This window comes from Salvia miltiorrhiza, chromosome 7, assembly GCF_028751815.1.
Source record: "Salvia miltiorrhiza cultivar Shanhuang (shh) chromosome 7, IMPLAD_Smil_shh, whole genome shotgun sequence".
Taxonomy (NCBI): Eukaryota; Viridiplantae; Streptophyta; class Magnoliopsida; order Lamiales; family Lamiaceae; genus Salvia; species Salvia miltiorrhiza.
Genome location: NC_080393.1, coordinates 48,966,549 through 48,986,184, shown reverse-complemented (window position 1 = coordinate 48,986,184; position 19,636 = coordinate 48,966,549). Strand labels below are relative to the sequence as shown.

At 34.5% G+C, this 19,636-nt stretch overlaps 1 protein-coding gene across 1 annotated transcript; it reads left to right on the top strand.

The window, feature by feature from the left end:
- Nucleotides 1–3,996: 3,996 nt before the first annotated feature.
- Nucleotides 3,997–19,607, top strand: LOC130994599 (protein NUCLEOLAR FACTOR 1-like). Its single transcript, XM_057919649.1, has 24 exons — nucleotides 3,997–4,276; nucleotides 4,536–4,615; nucleotides 5,164–5,709; nucleotides 6,934–7,108; nucleotides 7,962–8,106; nucleotides 8,712–8,835; nucleotides 9,555–9,655; nucleotides 9,810–9,941; nucleotides 10,658–10,738; nucleotides 11,248–11,438; nucleotides 11,689–11,758; nucleotides 13,965–14,024; nucleotides 14,107–14,145; nucleotides 14,238–14,326; nucleotides 14,726–14,790; nucleotides 15,716–15,762; nucleotides 16,674–16,733; nucleotides 17,161–17,232; nucleotides 17,799–17,828; nucleotides 17,916–18,010; nucleotides 18,141–18,246; nucleotides 18,627–18,689; nucleotides 18,774–18,845; nucleotides 19,387–19,607. The coding sequence occupies exons 4-24, from the start codon at nucleotides 7,008–7,010 to the stop codon at nucleotides 19,459–19,461; spliced, it is 1,818 nt and encodes a 605-aa protein (XP_057775632.1). The 5' UTR covers nucleotides 3,997–4,276; nucleotides 4,536–4,615; nucleotides 5,164–5,709; nucleotides 6,934–7,007; the 3' UTR covers nucleotides 19,462–19,607.
- The last annotated feature ends 29 nt before the right edge of the window (nucleotides 19,608–19,636 follow it).

Genomic DNA, 19,636 nt, shown 5'->3' with positions numbered 1-19,636 from the left:
CGTGACGGATCCGAAACCCCCGACGCTCCCCACGTGACTACTCAGGCTGACCTAGCCGCCCAGATCGCCGCCCTAACTGAACAGATGAATCAGGAGCGAGAGAGGTGCAAAAAGTTGGAAAGGGAGAACGCCAACTTGTATGACCGTCTCGAAGCTATGGAGCCTATCGAAATCATCGAACCTCTCGGCTTCCGAGCCCAAGTGTCTTCCATGCAGCCTTTGGGAGATACACCGATCACTCGCAAGGACGGATCCAACCACCTCGTGACGGATCCGTCATCTTCGGTAAGAAACCGTAGTGTAGTTGGTAACCAGACTGACCCCGGTCGTGTAACTTTGAATGCAGGCATTAACATGACAACATCCGCGTTGGAGCAAGTGCGGGAACTTGGGCAACCCAACCCGAACGCCAGAACGCCAGGAACACTCCGACAAGATAGAACAACCGTCACCGGAGGACAACATGCTCGAACCATCTTCACCACGCCGGGCGTAACAATGGGCAATGCCGCCGTTGGAGGCGCACAACCTACCATACTAGGGCTAAATCAGACGACCGTGCCGCCAACCCAGGTTAACCAACAGCCTGACGGACACGGTCCAAGGGAGTCCACCCAAGACCAGCTGTTCACCAATGAATTCACTCAACCAGCCACAACCGGCCCATACGCAATCAGAGATGGAGAATTGGCGAGAAAGCTGGCGGAAATGGAGGCCTTGATCCAGCGAATTCCCGGTGTCCCGGCACCCATCCACAAAAGTTCAGAGAATTGCTATGCCGACTCGCCATTTGTGGATGAAATTGCCTTGGTGGAAATGCCCATCAAGTTTAGCTTCCCGAGCATGCAAATGTTCGACGGCACGACGGATCCGACCGACCATATCGCTCAATACAAGCAAAGGATGTTCACTGCCGCAATTCCTCGTGAATTGAGGCAGGCCTGCATGTGTAAGGGGTTCGGTTCTAGTCTGACAGGACCGGCCCTCCAGTGGTACACTAACCTTCCAAATTATTCTATTTTAAGTTTTGCTCAACTAACAGATATATTTGTGCAGCAATATGCTAGTAGCAGGAAACTTGAAAAGATATCAGAGGATCTTTACACCGTGGTGCAACAGCGTGGCGAGTCTCTTCGAGACTATATCAGCCGATTCAACAAAGAAAAGGTGTCCATCATTTTGTAATTTCCTTCAACAAAGAAAAGATGATGAAGATGATCAACATATTCAACACTAATATTATTATTTATAGAATATTTACATACATCATTTTGTAATTTCCTTCATACAATGAACTATACATAATTTGATGTCTCTACATAGTAATGTTATTTGTTATATTAACAATTTTATACATAAAATAGATAGAAATTTATAATGTAATAAATCAAAAAAATGTAAAAAAGAAAAAATAAAAATAAAAAGATAAAATAAGAAAAAAAATGTTTGATTTTTAGAAAAGAAAGATATAAATAAAAAATAAAAAGTTATTTAATTGATTAAAATAGTTATTTATTTATTTCAAATTCATATACTGAATTAAATGGCTTTCCATGATCTTTGATTTAAGATGCTTATATTATCCAAGATGAAACCACATAAAAACAATAAAATTGTGTTTTGTGTCAAGAATAATAAAATAAAAATAAAAATATGCACACTCCTCGTCGTTTTTTAAAACATGCCCGCCCATATTACATAATAATTGGCAACATTATTTTTTAATTAATATATTAATAGATATTTTTCTACATGATCCATATTTTTTGTAAGAAAATATTCACTTTTCTATTTTTATGTAGAGTAAAATTTAATAACCAATTACTTAGGTAAAAGTACTGAAAAGATACGTGCACACATTTTTTTTGTTATAATTTTAAGAAAGATTTATAAATTAATTAATTGGATGAGAGTTTGATAAAGTATGTGTGTATGGATTGTAATTTATAATTTTAAAAATAACGTAATTTTCAATTAGTTGGATAAGATTATTGAGTTAGTTTTTCTTAAAATAAAGGAAAAAGAGGAAGGAATTAAAAATGTTTAACTACATTCACAACAATAGTAAACTCTTAACTAAAAATTTAAGATAGTTTTCACTAGCATGAATTATGTATTTTTTTTCTTCCAAATTTCAATTATGCCGTTTATAATTGAATTTACTTACACACACTTATGTTATATATATATATATATATATATATTGATATATCATACTGGCAACTATTATTTCTTTTATGGACTTTGAAACAATTTAATTTTATTATAAATGTTGATTATGCGATTATTAATTTCAACTATATTTATTTTATTATATGAGACTAAACAAACTCAAAGGCAAAAGATGAGATTAATCACAAATATAAACTGACACTAAGGTGAAAATATTTTAATTTATAAATATTTCAATCTATAATATTTTAGACTTCAGTTTCAATTTTCAGCCATTTGAATAAACGGCATTTTAGACTTCAGTTTCAATTTTCAGCCATTTCAACCTAAGGCTGTGCCTGATTTTTTGGATGTCAAATGTGGGGATCGGGTTTTTGTTCTCGAATTCGGATATGAAGACCTCCCATATTATTGTCACTTTTGCTGTGTTGTTGGTCATGCTACTACCTCTTGCAGGAGATCTAAAGAGGGGAGGAATGATACTGAGGGTCAGTCAGCTGGCAAAGGTACCGACCCAGCCCCTGTTCAGCAACATCGCTCCAACTGGAAACAAGTGGATCGTAAACAGGCCTGCTCTGAGGCTTCTCTTGAGATGGTTGTTTATGAGAAGGGTGGAATCCTGACCCCCTCGAATCGTGACTCTGCTCTTGGGGATGACGAGATGGACACCTTCCCGGATTCAACAAGGAAGGAAGTCGTTGGTTCCCTAAATCTTGGATCGGATGCTGCGCAGGTGGAGGTGGACCTTCACAACCCCTTTGCTGCTCTGGAGTCGTTGGATGCTGAGGTTCAGTTGGATAATGATGATGTCTCTGAACACTCGGTTGATGATAACAGGGCGGACAAGTCTGTTGGTATGGAGATTGTTCCGATGATGAATGACACTACCCGACATCGGGTGGAAAATACTATAGTGTCAGATACACAGGTTGATATTGTCACTCTGCATTGTAGCAATACAGACATGGCTTTGACTGTGACGCCAGGAAAGGAGTCAATCCCTGAGGCCCAACTTGGGTCGTCTTCCTCTGCGGAGACTATGCTTCAGGTCCCGCAATCGGATCTAGCTTTGGTGGTGATGCCAGGAAAGGCGATGATGGAGGATTCTCCCATTCCTCGCGGCCGTGGGCGTCCAAAGGGTTCTACCAAGAAGGGGAGGGTTTCCGATTCCTCTATAAAGCACCGGCTCCGGCGTATAATCAAGAATGGTATGGATATGAGTAAGAGTCGTGCGGATGGTGCCGTTTTGCAGGGCGCAGGAGCACATATTGTGCCAGTGGAGTTCTTGAATAAAGTCCAACATGCTCAGGATGGAGGTGCGCTTCTACAAAATTTTGTGATTCAATCTTCTTCCGACGCTGCTCGAGCTATGTCGGCGGTGGTTTCTAAAAGATGGGGAGATATGTTGGATGACGACGACTCTTTGGATGAGGATGAATCTCTAAATATTTTCTCATAGTTTGGGTGTTTGTTTTCGTTTACCCGTGGTTTCTCGCGGGTGTTTGAGACTGCTTTTGTTTTGAATCTTGTCTTTCTTTTTTTATTTCTAATAAAATTTCTATTTCAGCAGAATAAACGACATTTTATATCTAGACATAGTAGTCCAATACTATACGTGTGACGATACCAAAAATACATAAATGCTGGAGAAAATAAATAAAGCTAAACTATATCTAAAATGAGAAGACTTGTTTCATAAATATTGAAATAAATTATTCGAAACAATTGCAAAAATATTGGGTCCATATCCATATTCACAATAGAAAATTCAGAGAAAGGATCAAAGGATGAGGCAAAAATAAAAAATAGTAAAAATTGGGGGTTTTAGGGGTTTAACACAGAGCGGCGCAGCGATCTTCTCTTTTCCTCTTCTCCCTCGTCTGCAACTCTGCATCCTTCTCCCTGCCAGCCTTCTCCCCACCGCCATTCGTGGTAACAACACTAATACCAACGATAGTAGCGACTGGTTGACGAAGCTGTTGGAGCCCGCCTCTAAGGTTATATCATATGGCGCGAACCTCCCTCCTCGACGACGATAAATTCGCCGCCGCCTCCCTCTGCACAACCCGTATCCAGCCGCCGCCGTCCGGGTTTCAAACGACGAGTACTCTCCTGATCTCGGCCGTCTGCATAAGATCTAATTCTAATTTTTTGTTTCGTTTATTAGTATCATATTTGTAGATCATTTGAAAAGAAAAGTTTTTTTTTTTTTTTTTGTGTTTATGGTATTATTTTGTGTTTACAATGTAACTAAATATGTGTACTCATAGCTGGTGTCTCTTTGGTGCTCTTCTGTAGTAACCTTGGTGATGTGTTTTATTTTGGTTTCTGGCGTTTTGGAGCTAATTTGAGTTAATTTGCAGATAAACGGTACCACCTCACTCCTCTCTCTTCACCTTTCTTACACACTCACAGTCTTGCCACCTCCGCCATTGTTTATCAGGTATCATCATCAACACGCTTCTTCTTCCTGCCTCTCTTCCATTCTATTCATTATTCTCTGTCAAATAAAAGAGAAAAAGAAATTCAGAAACCGTTTCAAATTACCAAACACTGATTATTGAAACACAGTTTCCCTATTTGAAATAGTTTCTTTAACTTGGCTATTTTACACTATTTTCACAATTATGATGAGTTGAGCATCCACATAAATATATATATATATATATATATATATATATAAATATATATATATATATATATATATATATATATATATAATGAATATATATATAATGAATTTCTTTGTGTTCAATAATGTTCTTGAGATGCTTGGATTTCTTAGTCCATCAAAATTTCTAGATTACAAATATACAATATATTCTTCGATTTAATACATATCGAATTGTATATATGTCTTTGCATGTGATTATAATGTATTGCTTTATTTTTTTGTGTAAACATTAACATGAGTAAACCCTTTAAGCCAACTTGCTGTAAATCTTGAATATACACTAAAACTATTTTTTTTTTGTCTTTTGTCTTTTGCAGATCTGATGTGTCATACTTCCGTGCTCCATTGAAAGATTGAGTCTTGATCTCCATAGAAAATTCATAAATATTAGCTACCTTTTAATTAAAGAGAGAAAGAAATGTACCACATAAAAAAAATAAAAAACATAGAAAAGACATAGAATAACTACGATTAAAGAGAGTCTCCAGGAAAGTACCACATAAAAAACATAAAAAGAATTTGAACAACCAAGAATTTTAAAGCAAAAAAGAAATGATTTTACTGCAATAAATTTTTAAGATTACCCATTGGACAACATTGCAACCAAATATTCAGTGGATAAAAAGATGTGTACAGTGGCTGGAAAAAAAAATTCAGTAAAAAACTGTGTATTTATATAAGTATAGATTATTCTTGTTTTATTAGAGTAGCCACTAAACGAAGCTTATAGTGAAAGCCAAACTTTCTCCTTTTTTTTTTCAGTTCATCGTCCCCTTTCCACCTCTTTTTAATCTCATTTTATTTTGTTTCAAGCTTCAAAGAGACTAGCAACCATTTTGAAATCTGTTGGAGAACTGCTCTAGGTAAGAATCATTTAGTCAAGCTTCGTCTGTGATCAAAATCGAAGAAGTTTTCCTTATTTCTTCCTTATTCTGTTTTTGAAAATAGGGGTATTGGGAGGGGAATTAGTTTGATGTTGAATTATGTTAATTCTTATGTGTTTAAGCTAGTAATTATTTAGAATCGAGTAATATGATAGTAATTGGGGGATATCAAGTATGCTACTATATGTTGACGTGATAAAGATGAGTTAAATTTTAAGTTGAAGCATTTTAGTATGTATTAAGATGATGTATTTGGGTTTATACACTTTTTATTTGGCCAAATATCAGATATATGTTGAATTGAAACAAAGAATGCATTGTTGTCAGTTTTTGGCTTGACATAACAATATCTTGTGGGAAGCTTTTGATGATGTTTCCGTAGTCCAAATGATAGATCTCTGCAAAATTTCAACTTAATCCGACACTCTTAGATATGTCAAACTATTTTATGAGATGTACTGCATGAATCAGCAAAGTCAGTGGCAGATTCAACCTTTTATGATATGATTTCTTATACACTTGATGTATTGTGTTTTTGTAACTTGCTAATAAAGATAGACTTTAATAGCTTTCTAAAAGGTGAAGTTTATATTTTTCTTTGAAGTGGTTGATTTTATATGATTTTTCAAAGTTGAGATTCATATATGAATACATGTTTGAGATTTCTTACTTGGGATAGTTATGAAAAGAACTCTTAGAACTATGCTAAGTGATTGGTGTTTTAGTTATTAATTGTAAGCTAATCTATATAGAATGGATTAATTTACTCTTAAGCTTTCTCAATTGAGATACCCTTAGAGATAGAATGTTAGTATATGCTTTTAGTTAGTTAAATTCATAAGAGCGGTTTATTTAGACTAGAGGATGCAACCTTAAAGTTTCAAGCGATAGAAGTTTCATCCAAGAGTTCTTTTCTATTTGCTTCTTATTATTTATCCAATCTTACTTGGTAACCTCATTATAATGAAGTAATTACCACTAATATGTGTTTTGCTGATTGGTTTGATCTTACATACTTTTAAACAAAACAATAATTATTTATTTTTCTTTTCATTGAAGTCGTGATAAATCTTTTGAAACTCGGAAGTTGAGATCTTCTCAAGCTGCTCTGTTTTTGTTTCATATAATTTTAAGAGCTTGTTGAGGACACAAATTTTTTTTTTTTTGAGTTCAAATCATCATTGCCCTTTTTGCTTTATGTAGGCGATGATAGTACGTCGCCTAGGCGTGACATTGTTGGAAAAGATAAGGACCATGTGGAACTGAGTGAAGGTGCAATGTCCGACACAGATGATTATGATGTAATGTCCGACACAGATGAAGAAGCCACATCAATAGCGAACGATCAAGCCCTTTCAGATGCATCTTCAGTTATAAGGTATTATGCTTTTCAATGATACTTTCAATATATGCCGATCCAGTCACAGCATTTAAAATGTTCCCTAAGGGTGTGGTTATTCATTATTTCGAGGAAGTGCGAACTCGCAGCATGATGTAGCATATGGAAATCTGACTGTATTCTAGTTTCAAAAGAGCTCTTTCTGAAATGATTGAAATAGTGATAGAAGTTTTTTGATGCTGAATGTCACTAGACTTTTTTTTTCACAATGTTACTTTAGTTTGTTTAGCTTCTTTTTTTCCTAGCAAAATCATGTGTTGTATTTGTTCTACTAAAGAGTTTTGAGTACTCTTTAGTTCACATCACTATTTGTGATTATGATCATTTTCTTAATTTTGTCATCGACAAGGGCATATTTTCTGTGAACTCAATGCTCTACGTCTTTAATTTTGCAGAAGAAATCTTTCTTCTATGTATCTTTTTCTGTGTCCGAATAACATTTGTGTTGTCCGAAATAGAACATTGGCTGCCTTTTGAGCTACTAATGTTTTAGCCAACTAAAGATTGATATAAAATTATCAGTGCGTAAAGATGCCCGAGTGATAACTAGGTGACTGGGAAGGTAAAGAACTTTATTTTGTTAGACTTGGAGGCTTGTGAAAACTATGCAGTCTCTCTTTAGATTTACATTTACTAATACATTGTATTTTATGCTAAAGAAATTTGTCCACTAGTACACGAGAGACCTGATTGTCTATGTTTCCGTTTAATTCTTCTTCTAAATGTATTAGTTTCTGTGGTATTGGGAAATGTAAAATGATTCCTTACATTGAAGTCTTGCTTCCTGTTGCATCCCTAGAAAAATTTACATTTAAGTTTTCTCTGCATGCAGCAACTTTGACAATCATTTGAGTTACAAACTGGTATCTGCCGAGGTGGACTCTTTATTAAAAAGGAAATGGAAGTACACATGGAAGATGCCAGCTATTAACATGTCAAATTGTCATTGGAAAGGAACAGGAGAATGCTCTATTAAGGTTTTTCTTGTTTTATTTATTTATTTATTTATTTATTTATGCTTTTACTTCTTCATGTGATATCAGATACTCGTTTCTCAAATTTGAAGGTTTCTTATTTCTCAGTGAGCAATTATTTACTTAAAATTAATTTGTCAATAGTTGTTTCCTTTACTAATTCATGCATCAGGTGTTTTTGCTGTTCAATCCATAGACTTCATTTTGTATGCTTCAATTATAAGTGTCAAACTCTTTTTGTTGGAGTCAAGAATGCGGATTGAATTAGCTAATAAATTTTCTTGTGCCTTAGAACACAACATAGTTTTGGGTCAATAGCTTATAGTGATTTAGCATAGTTTTGGTTCAATAGCTTAGAGCGGTTTTTTTTTATGAAGTAAATGATTCCACTGGAACTTCCATCTGAATGTTGTTTCATGGATTCTGGAAATTTATGAATTTGCCTAACTGAGATGTTCTCTTCGCTATTCTCTTTTAAGAACATTATAATAATGTTTGTTTTTCAAATTTAGAGATCATATGGGGCAGTAATTCAGTTTGATTCTTACTCTGGCTTTTTATTGGTTTTCTTTAGATGCATATTGCATGTAACACAATATTTTATGTAGGATCTGGAAACAAATTCTCTCTCTGGTCTCAAGCCGAGGTTATACAAGCATTGGTTGGAAAGCTGCAAGGCATCAAGCAGCAGTGAATGTCATCAATCTAAACTAAGATCATTTTTTTCAATCTGTAAGTAAAATAAACAATAGCTTCCCTATAGCAAATATATTTTGAGATAATTTTATTTTGATGAACTGGTTATTTTTTGATTGATATATGTTGTTTTATCCTTTTTTATAATTATTTTGATTTTTTTCGTCTTTGTTGTGAGGCTTACGCCTCGCCGAGGTAAAACGCCTCAGTTCCGCCTTAAGCTTTTTAAAACATTGAAATCCATATGCACAAACCTATTCTGTATTGTAGTTCTATCAGAGGGAAAATTGGATGAGCATATCCATGTCAAATACATATGCAATTGAGTTTTTGGAGTATTTGAGGCATGGCTCTGAGTGATAGTATGTTCATCCACATATGGGATTAAAAAACTTTTGCAAAATTTTCATATCGGTTGTTTCTCTTGAGTTGAGGGAAAATGTGTTTCTTGAGTTGTGCAAATTTTTCATATCAGATTGTCATAGAGTACTACTTTAAAGCTTGGTTTCATTTGGATGTTCTGAAAATGTATTCCTTTTCATTATCTCATGTCTTTCAATTTTCACTTTTGCTTTATTGGTGAGTATGTTTGTGGGAGGCTAATGTCATTGTGGTTGGCTGGACAATTTCTTTTATCTTCCATACAGATTCCATTTAAAATTACATATTTTCTTTCTTCTCTGTATTAAGACTTTATATGCTAAATGTGAATGAGTTCCTAATGCCACTTGTGATTCAACGGTTTACTTTAATAGGTAGCAGCTATTATGATATAATGCACTATAACAAGGAGCCTTTTTACCTCAAAGGATTGGAAGAAGATTCAAACATCATGGATGCGTATCTCATGCATTCGGTATATACTTGACCTGTTCTATTTATTATAATATTTACATGTTTTCAACTACAAATGTTGCATACCTATGTACTTACGTGGAACACGGGTCATCTTCTTGATACTACTCTTAGTTATTGCCTTTATCATTAACTTAAGTGATCATATTGTGCAGTTGAATCACGTTTTTAAAAGCAAGGATCTTATGGTAAAAAATGAAAGGAAGCTGAGTAAGAATCAAGTAAGTGTCGAGTGCCAAAGTGTTGATGATGACGCTTACAGGGATCGTGGCTTTACTCGTCCTAAGGTATGCTATTATGCTTTTATTCCCTTGCAATTATGAAATAAAGTTATCTTGTTCAATGATTGTGGCTCTTATTGCAAAATGTGTTCTTTGATCCTGACTTGAATAGCTGGGAACTTTGATGCTTGATTGTCTAAATTATTTTGTGATTTCATTTGTAGATTACTCAAACAGCTTAAAACTCATAGTGGAGTTCAACTATAAATTTTATGTAGATAACTTTATATTTGGGGTGTAAGCTAGTTTTTTTATTTTTTACATTTCCAATTTTTTGAAAAATTGTTACTTTGATGAGAATTTCACCAATAGTTATAAATAATAGAGTGAGCTAACTTTTACTTGATGTCTTCTTACCTCCCCTCTCTCCAGAAAAAAAGAGAAAGATCTTTTGCAGAATTATTACTTGAAACTTTGGAATGAAGAATTATTAAGTGTAGTCCTGGACACATATTGCACTTAAATAGTAACAAGATAAAGAAAGCAAAGAACCACTGGATGCACTACTTGTGTGGTTCAACTGTTTCTTGCTTATTCCTGCTTTCAAAAAAATATTGTCAATATGTCTGTCAGTACACATTCCTGCCCAACCCAAGCAGCCTCCTATTCAGGCTTTGCTTTACTGAGTTATCCAGTACTTTTCTATGGGTCACTTGCACTTGCTACTACATGTTTGTGGCGTTGGATGCATCTTCTGATTTTCTTATTTTTGTTCTGTTCAGGTTCTGATGCTTTTGCCTCTAGCGGGCATCATGCGCAGGGTTGTCAAGAGGTTGATACAGTTGACTCCAACCAAACATAAGGTACAGTGTTTATTGCTTTATGGACTATGGTATGAGTACCTGTGATGACATCTGTGAAGCAAAAGTATAGACATATAGGAGAAAGAATAAACTATATATTCAGAGCAAGATAGTCTCCCATAAATGTTGGGAGTAGAAAGCTAGGGTTACTACTAGATTAAATCTATTCCTAAAATAACAACAGATAAAGAAGGAAAACGTGAAAAAAAATATTCTACAACACTCCCCTCAAGCAAGAGCATATACATCGATCATGTTCAACTTGGTACAAAGTTCTGAGAAGCGTTTCCCGCCAAACGGTTTAGTGAAGATATCAACAATTTAGCTAGACGAGAAATGAATGGAGTAGCAATAGTCTAGCTCAATACACACTCGCGAATAAAATGGCAGTCAACCTCAATATGTTTAGTCCTCCTCTCATGAAACATTGGGTCATGTACAATGTAGATAGCTACTTGGTTATCACAATGCATAGGTAAAGGTTCATTGAAAATATTTTCCCTTTACAGGTGACTGTGGAAAATTTGGAAAGATTTTGTGAAGAGTTTGGATCTGGACGGACTGAGAACAAGGATGAAGATGATGATCTTGAGATCCCTAAACTCAGAACATCTGGAAAACCACTTGACTTCCAGGTCCTTTTTGGCAGGGGTGACGACAACAACGACCACTTCATGATTGGCATAAAGTATACCAATAGGTAATCACGAGTCACAACATGTGGTTCCCATCAGAACACATTTTTGCAGTTTCCTTCATTTTCTGATTTTGTATGCAGTAGTGTGCTGCTGTCTTGTATGTAGTGCAAGCACAATTATTTCTTTTTCTCCTAAAAATACTAGGCACATAGGCTCAGAAAATTGTGTAGATAGCATCATAATAGTTATCTGGTTGATATCCAACAATTCCAAGTGGTTTGTGTACAACTTTGATATATATTTTTTTTGTAGGGGCATTAAGTTGTATGGTGATTTCTATACTTCAGACATCATTATTGCATCTCCTCTCGGCTTGATCACTGTAAGAATTTCCTTATTACAAATCCTACACTATCATATGTCTTGGTCAATTTTTTTTTTTTTTTTTTTTCATTTTTTTTAAATGTATATCTATGGTTTAGGTGTGCGCTGCATATAGTCCTTGCTCTGATAAATTATGAGACACTAAATTTGTTTTTCAGTTTCTGTCTGATCCCCCTAGATCTTGAGTCATATATGACCCCAATTCTGTATTTGTACTAGTACATCTACCCTTCTTGTATTAACTTTTAGGTATCCCTGGTACCACTGTTTTTCTTTAATGAAAATTTTCTGATCAAAAAAAAAAAAAAAGTACATCCACCCGCGCGATGCGCGGCGAACATCACCTATGCATTGCACGGCCGGCAAGCATTATTTTTAAATAATATTTTAAATAAAAGAACATACATATAAGACATTGCGTGCGTGTAAGTAAGTCAAATCAAATTATAATTAAATGCTAAAATCAAATAAGAGTTCTATATGTACCGCCAATATGGCAATATTCATTATTTTCATTTACTATCAATAAATAGTAATACATAAAATAATACTCCCTCCGTCCGCAAAAATTATGTAAAATTGCTTGGGCACGGGATTTAATAAAATTGGTGATGATTTTGATGTAGTGGAGAAAGGGTCCCACCACTTTATGAGATGTGTGGTTGAGATTGAATTTTGAGTGGGTTTTTTGTAAATAAAGAGTGTTAGTAAGGATAAAATATTAAAGAGGATGGTGGGACCATTGCCATAAAAGGAAAGTGACATAATCTTGGCGGACGCCAAATATAGTAATTTTTACATAATCTTGGCGGACGGAGGGAGTAAAATTTTATTTGAAAAAATTAATTTACCTTCTATTGTATCATCCAAATCTGAAAGAGATTATACGTCAAATAACACTTCATTTGTTAAATCAATAAATCTGAGTCTGTGACACGTCATTGTTTCTTTTACATATGAAGTACCACATTCATTTATGCTATTTCTTGAATAATAAATAAATGAAGAAAATTGTTTGGGACATGATTCGTCATGTGTTAAATTAATAATTTATGAAATTTTAAAACTCCCTTCACATGTAATTTGAGGTTGTTTATTTCTCTTATTCGTCAATGCAAAATATCTATTTGGATAGTGTGGTATATGTATATCAAAACTAAATTGGGGTGAATGTAAGAAACCAATAAAAAGTGGTCATTATTCTCGATGAAGAGCTTGTCCATCTCTTCATATACAAAAGCTCGATAAAGAGCTTGGTCTTATCATTCTATGAGCTTTTTGTAGGTTTCACCTAGATTTTGCTTCAACTTTCTTTAGGGTTTGTATATCTACTAATATCTACCTATAATCTTGTTTTAAACTAAATATATTTTAATTTTTATATTTATCTTAAATTCTAGTATTTTTAATTATATTTATAATTTTTATATAATAATCAAATAATAATTAATTTTATATATAATAAAATATAAAAATATTTTTCGTGCTTCGCACGAGTGCAAATTCTAGTATACAAAAATCACCTGTAGAAAAGCTTTATTTCTTCTTTAATGCGATGTTCCTTCTATTGGGCTCCAAATCTTTTATCAAACTGAACAATGGTGCCATTTTCGATATGTGGAGATGCTTTATGTGCTGATTCGAGCAAATCTGAACAATGGTGCCTTTTAAAGAGCAAAAATGAATGTGGTTGTAAATTGTATGTGGTGAAATGTGAATATTGGATATATATAAATAAGTTGTCAGTTTTATTTTGTATGTGATATGTAACTGCCGTTCATAAACAATCGTTAAACGTGGCTTTGTGGGGTATGTATTACGAAAAATTATTTTTTTTTATTTTTTTATTTTCTTAATCTGTTCATTTATGTAAATGGCAGTTAATTTAAAATATAAATATTGATAACTAAACAATGCTCTACTGGGAATTTAATATGTACACGTTTTCCGAAAACTGACGAAAACTGCCCCATTAAGCAATCAATAAAGTTGTCATACAGCTGTCAAACTAAATATTCACAAAAAATTATGATGAAAAAGTTGACTAAAGTGGTTAACATAAATTTGAATTTAGCGGGGAATTATTTGAATTTTTCCGGGAAAAAGTGACCGTTTAACTGGTCTTTAATATAATATATAGATTTGTTTAGCAGATAAATGATTCTTTCCTACGTTGTTCTAATTATTGAATTCTTTGGTTGCAGAAAATTGGGGAGGCAGAAGCTCTAAAGGAAAAAGACGTTGATTATCTTTCTTCCATAGAAGTAAGAAAGTTGCTTGTTATCCATGAGTTATGTTGCATAATTTTGCTTTTAAATAATATGCTGATCGATGAGAATTTCGCAGATCTTAATCATTGACCACGCAGATGTTATGTTGATGCAGGTGTTCCAGTTATTTGTTTAATTTCTCACTCATATCATATTTTATAACTGATATTTTGTATTGGCTCTGTTTCATTCTATGATATTCTCCAGAATTGGTCCCATGTGAATACTGTTGTTGAACAACTGAATAAGCTGCCATGTAAGCAGCATGGAACTGATGTTATGCGCTTAAGACCATGGTATGCATTTGGTGTATATCTGTATTTTTGTATTTTGTATTTTTGTATTAATTAGTACTCCCTCCACCCCCCATAATTTGTTATCCCTTTTGCCATTTTAGTCCATCCCCCAATTTAGTATCCCTTTCTATTTTTAATAAAAGTACTCCACACAACCCTATAAAATATGGGGCCCTTACTCCACTCACAACACACTCAACTATTTTATTAAAACCCGTGCCATTCTCAAAGGGATACCAAATTGAGGGACGGAGGGAGTAGTATTTTTGTTCCAAAGTAGGAAGTGATGAGGATCTGTCGGTAATTTGTTGGGAAGTGATGAAGTAGAGCCTTTCTAATTGTTAATCTACTGGCTTCGTGTTATATATTTTTCTGTAATTAAATATCTTCGCTTTTCAGGTATCTAGATGGACAAGCACGTTTCTATCGGCAGACAGTAATTTTAGGTTCTCATACAAATCCAGGTAATGCAGTTGATAATATATCTGTTATGAATCTCGGTTGGTGTTGTTATGCAGATGGAACATGGAAGCACATGCATGAGATAGGGAAGAAAATAAGATCACAAAAAACTTAATCCTTAGATTTAACAGTAATCAGTCTGGGTTTTAAAAAGCGCGCCAAGGCGCGCGCCTTAGGCTAGGCGCATGGGTCGGGGGCTTTTTGGTGCGAAGCGCGGCTGCCTACAAGAGGCGCACCCTGGGTGTGGAAAAGCGCAAAAAAAGCGCGCCTAGGCGTGCTTGCCCTAGGGGAAATTGCTTTTTCAGGCGGCGCAGCCTAATTAAAAGGCTGTGTTCAGCCGCAACTTTTTATTAGAAGGGTCCCAGCTGCAACTTTTACTTTGTTATTAAGTAATATATGAAGGTAAATTTAATATTAATTTATTACATTCAGCCCCATTTATTACCCATTCAGCCGCAACTTTTAATAAAAAGGGGCCCAACTGCAACTTTTATACAAATACACAAAGTATTTGCCTCTTAAAGTAATATATGGAGGTATATAAACCCATAATGTATATCTTTTTTTATTTTTATATGGTGTTATTTATTGTTCTAAATTAAGTATTTGTATATTTTAAGTATTTGTGTTTTAAGTAGAAAATATATTATAGATAAATATATTAGAATTTTTATATTTTAGGTGCGTCTCGCCTACCAAAAGCCCGCGCCTGAGCTTAAAGCCCTGCGCCTAGGCTCCGGGGCATGTTTGCGCCTCGGGCGCCTTGGGCTTTTTCAAACCTAGTAATCAGTGGCTCTATCCTTTCTATGATCTCTCTTCTCAAAACATTTTCTGAACGCGAGTAGCATCTTGAGTAGATGTGGCTTTTCCAATTTGGTTTGAAGTTGAAGTATCTCTTTTAACATTCTTATATTGTTACTTTTGCAGAAATGAATGCGTTGTTTAATCAGCATTGCCTTAACTACCGAGGAAAGGTTTGCTCATATTCTCTATATTGTAATTCATGCAATGTGCTAAGTTTTACCTTACTTTCAGCTTGAACTTTGTTTTTGCAATTCTCATTTCTATTCAATCACATTTGCCAATATCTTTTAGTTATTAGTTGCCCTTAGGAAATATAAACCCCTGAAATCGTGTGTGTAGAGGTCGGGTGCGTGCTATCAGGGTCATTTCTAGCATATTTCTACCAGAGTACTGCGAGTTGCCCTATTCATCCCTGCACTGTTTGTTAGGGTGCCAAATGAAACTTTGCTTGAAACAATAAACTGTAATACCTAGAGGTTATTTTGTAAGGATTTTAATTGCTAACATATGTAATAAGCGTATCAAAATGGCAACTAAATTAGACTGGTATAGTCAAACTAATTTTTTAAATGTTACAATTTAATTGATTGCTCATAAAAGTTTATCCTGATATCTCTATGTGCTTGTCCAAAATTTGGGCTACCACTTTTAACCTCTGTGAAGGAATATAGTGACATCTAGTAGTAGAACTTTCATTACTTCTCAAGGTTTTCCATATTCATTTCGGTGTACTGTGATTGCATGGGTTTATTTTAATTGATTTATGTTGCCAGTGCTGTTCTGGCGATCAGGGAGCAAGAACTTGTAGATTATGTCCATCAGGAGGGCACCATTGATTTCCCTTAGATATTTGTCAGTCTTCTAGAATTGGACCGACAATTGCGCATAATTTGTGTGTCAGTTGGTATTAACCAGAGCATATATTTTAGACAACCAGTGGTTATGTTAAATGTTTATTTGAAGACATATAAATCTAAATGTTTTACTAAATGATATGATTGCTACATCGATCTTCCCATTTGCAAATTTTTTTTGTTCAGTTCATTGGGTGAGGCTCTCTTCGTGGTGTTCACTGGTTCAGGTTAAATTGGAGTGCTCATACAAAGGAGTTCTTCCAAAAATATTAATTCAAGCACGACAGGTAACCTCCAAAGTCAATCACCATATGACATTTGTGACTCAATGAAGTAATAACTATTATAAGCACTATTGCGGAAGCATATAACTTGCATCTAGGTGCGAGTAAAAACGATAATTGAGCAGTTTCCCTATTATGTGGAGTTGAGAGTACCCATATCATATTCCACCATAGTGTTCAGTCCATGCTCATGTTCTCATTCAAGTACAGCAACTTTTGTGCTTAAATGAATTTGAATGTAGTAATTATTGTTTTGAATTTTACATTGTTTAAACTTTTAATTCAAATATGAATGTATGTAACAAGCGTGCACTTGCCTTGTATGCTTTAGTAGTAGTCTCTCATCTGATTTAATAAAGCATTGTTATATTAGAATAGGTTCTTCAGTTAGTTACTTCATGATCTGACAAGTCATCTATCAATTTTGCAGATCTATGAGCGTTTTGATATAGAATCAATAGTGGAAGCTGACAATGCCCGTCTGAAATATTTCTGTGAAAAGGTTTATCCAGATCTTCTCATATGTTTCAGTTCTAAGCCGTTAAATTCTTAGATGTTTCCTGCCACATTGGTGGGATCAGAGCTTAAATACTTACTGCTCTACAGTTATTGCAATTTGACATGCAATATTATGTATTAACATAGAGGTTTGACTTTCAATTTTGAATAAAAATTACATTGCTTAAGTGCTTAAGTGACAATGGAAACAGAGATGCTGTAAGAGATCTGAAAATGTTAGCGCAAAATGCTAGTTATCTTGTGATCAGTTTATTGATCAAAAATAGCAAATGGCGAGATAAAGAATAAAGAAAGAGCTAAAACACTTGAAAATTTTCCGCAGAATGGTAATAAAACGAGTGATCGCATAGCCAGATAGCCTAATACTTCTGAATTTAATACTTCCAAATTTCTCAAAGGGCACCTGTGGAGTAATGATACTTCTCACTGATTTGAAACGTAGTATAGTTGCAATTGGTTCTTGTGTTCTTCATTGATCAACTTTAACAAATCTTTTTTGATTTGGTCATTGGGCAAATATGACAATGATAAAGTTTTTTTTTTTGGCAGGTCTTCCCCAAGATAAAAGATTCTGTTCAGGTGACATGGAGCTTTATCTGTATATGATTCTAAAATTCATATCCATGACAAATGAGTGACTTTTTTTATGTATTCTTCCTTTTCCAGGATGGAGTGATGATTTTTGTCAGCTCTTACTTTGAGTATGTCCGACTTAGGAATTATTTGAAATCTCAGTCTGCTTCAGTCTGCTTGTTTGGAGAGTAAGCAAATTTTCATTTCTATTTGGTTCTGTAAACTCTTGTATGAATTGATTTTTGTATCCCCCTCTCCATTGTTTCAATTTTTTTTAAGCGTGTTCTGAGAGACCTAAAATGATTCTTTGTTGTGTAGGTATATAAAGCGAAATGAGATTTCTCATGTCAGGGGTGAGTTTTTCAGAGGAGAAAAGAAAATTATGCTCTACACTGAGCGAGCCCATTTCTATTACAGATACAAGGTTAGTCAAACTCCCTTATGTTTGTAGTCTGTAGATATGTTTGTTATGTTTAGTCCTTGTCTTTCTCGCAAATAGTTATTTCAGAGTTGACCTTGCTCTTTCCACAAAAAAAGAAGAAGAAATCTACCTAATTCTGCCTAAGCACCCCTTGGATTTTTCTTCCAATAATGCACTGCTTAATCCTACCTAAGCCATGTATAACCCCCCGAGCCATAGTAAGGGATGGAACTTATTATTACCGGTGCCTCTTAGAAACAGCTGCACACGGAACTTCTCAGTTATAAACGGACTAGTATTACTTACTAGTCCGTCTGAAAAATTTGATCATTTACTGGTATTACTTCTCATTTTCTCTCTTCCCCCCACCCCACTTCAAATAGATTCGCGGTGTGAAGAATTTGATAATTTACTCCTTGCCAGAGAGAAAAGAATTCTACCCACAGGTATCTTTCCATTTTTGAGTAGCAGTTGTTTCCTTTTCTCGTATGTTGATATTCCCTCACTACAATTGTTACTTATTTTTCCAGATAGTTAACTTTCTGGAAGAGTCTGATAGCATGAATTGCCGAGTATTGTTTTCTCGTTTGGATAATCTCCGGGTATCATTCTTGTACTTTATCTGTGCAAGATCATATAAATTGGTCATTTATCTTTAAAATAGTTTGTTTTCGGAAAGAGATTAGTATCCTATATTTATTTTTCTATATTCATCATATAAATTGGTCATTTATTTTTCTATATTTAGATCACTTGTATACTATACCGGTCTTTGTTTCAGTTTACATTGGGGATTAGACTGGTTTTGACATTCATAGATTCACAATCTATTCTTCCATGTATTCTATGTTAAATATAATTACAAACACCATAAAGCAATGGAGAGTAGTCAATAGCACATTTTTCCTTCACAATATTTAGATGTTTGATGGCCTATTCTTTCTCACCTCTAAATTGGATTTTTTAAAATTAAATTTATTTATGGCTTGCATGCTTGTTGATTCTGTATTTGCAATGCTTCTTCTTTTGTACAAGTCCCATTCTTATTTTAAGTGTATATTTCAGGACATTTGTTTAAATATTTATTTAAAGAGTTATCTAGTGATACATCTTGTTTTTGTTTGTGTTTGTGTTTGTGATCAGCTTGAGAGAATAGTTGGATCTGCTGCATCAAAAAGGATGATCGACTCGGATAAAGGAGTGTTTGTTTTTGCTTAGAATTTGTTTCAAATCATCACAAGTGGCATGTTACCTCAACTTCGAGATTTCATATTGTTCAAGAAAATATTCAAGTTGTGAATGGATTTGAGTGCATTGCACAGTTTTGAGACATTTATGCATATTACTACTTTGTCTTAGTGTTATATTTCGAATAACCTTATACTCCATTCCT

Coding starts and splice junctions, on each gene's coding strand:
- LOC130994599 (XM_057919649.1), top strand. CDS start 7,008: ATGTCCGACACAGATGATTATGATGTAATGTCCGACACAGATGAAGAA. Junction 8,836..9,554: donor AAGATCATTTTTTTCAATCT/GTAAGTAAAATA, acceptor TTACTTTAATAG/GTAGCAGCTATTATGATATA. Junction 14,025..14,106: donor ATTATCTTTCTTCCATAGAA/GTAAGAAAGTTG, acceptor AGAATTTCGCAG/ATCTTAATCATTGACCACGC.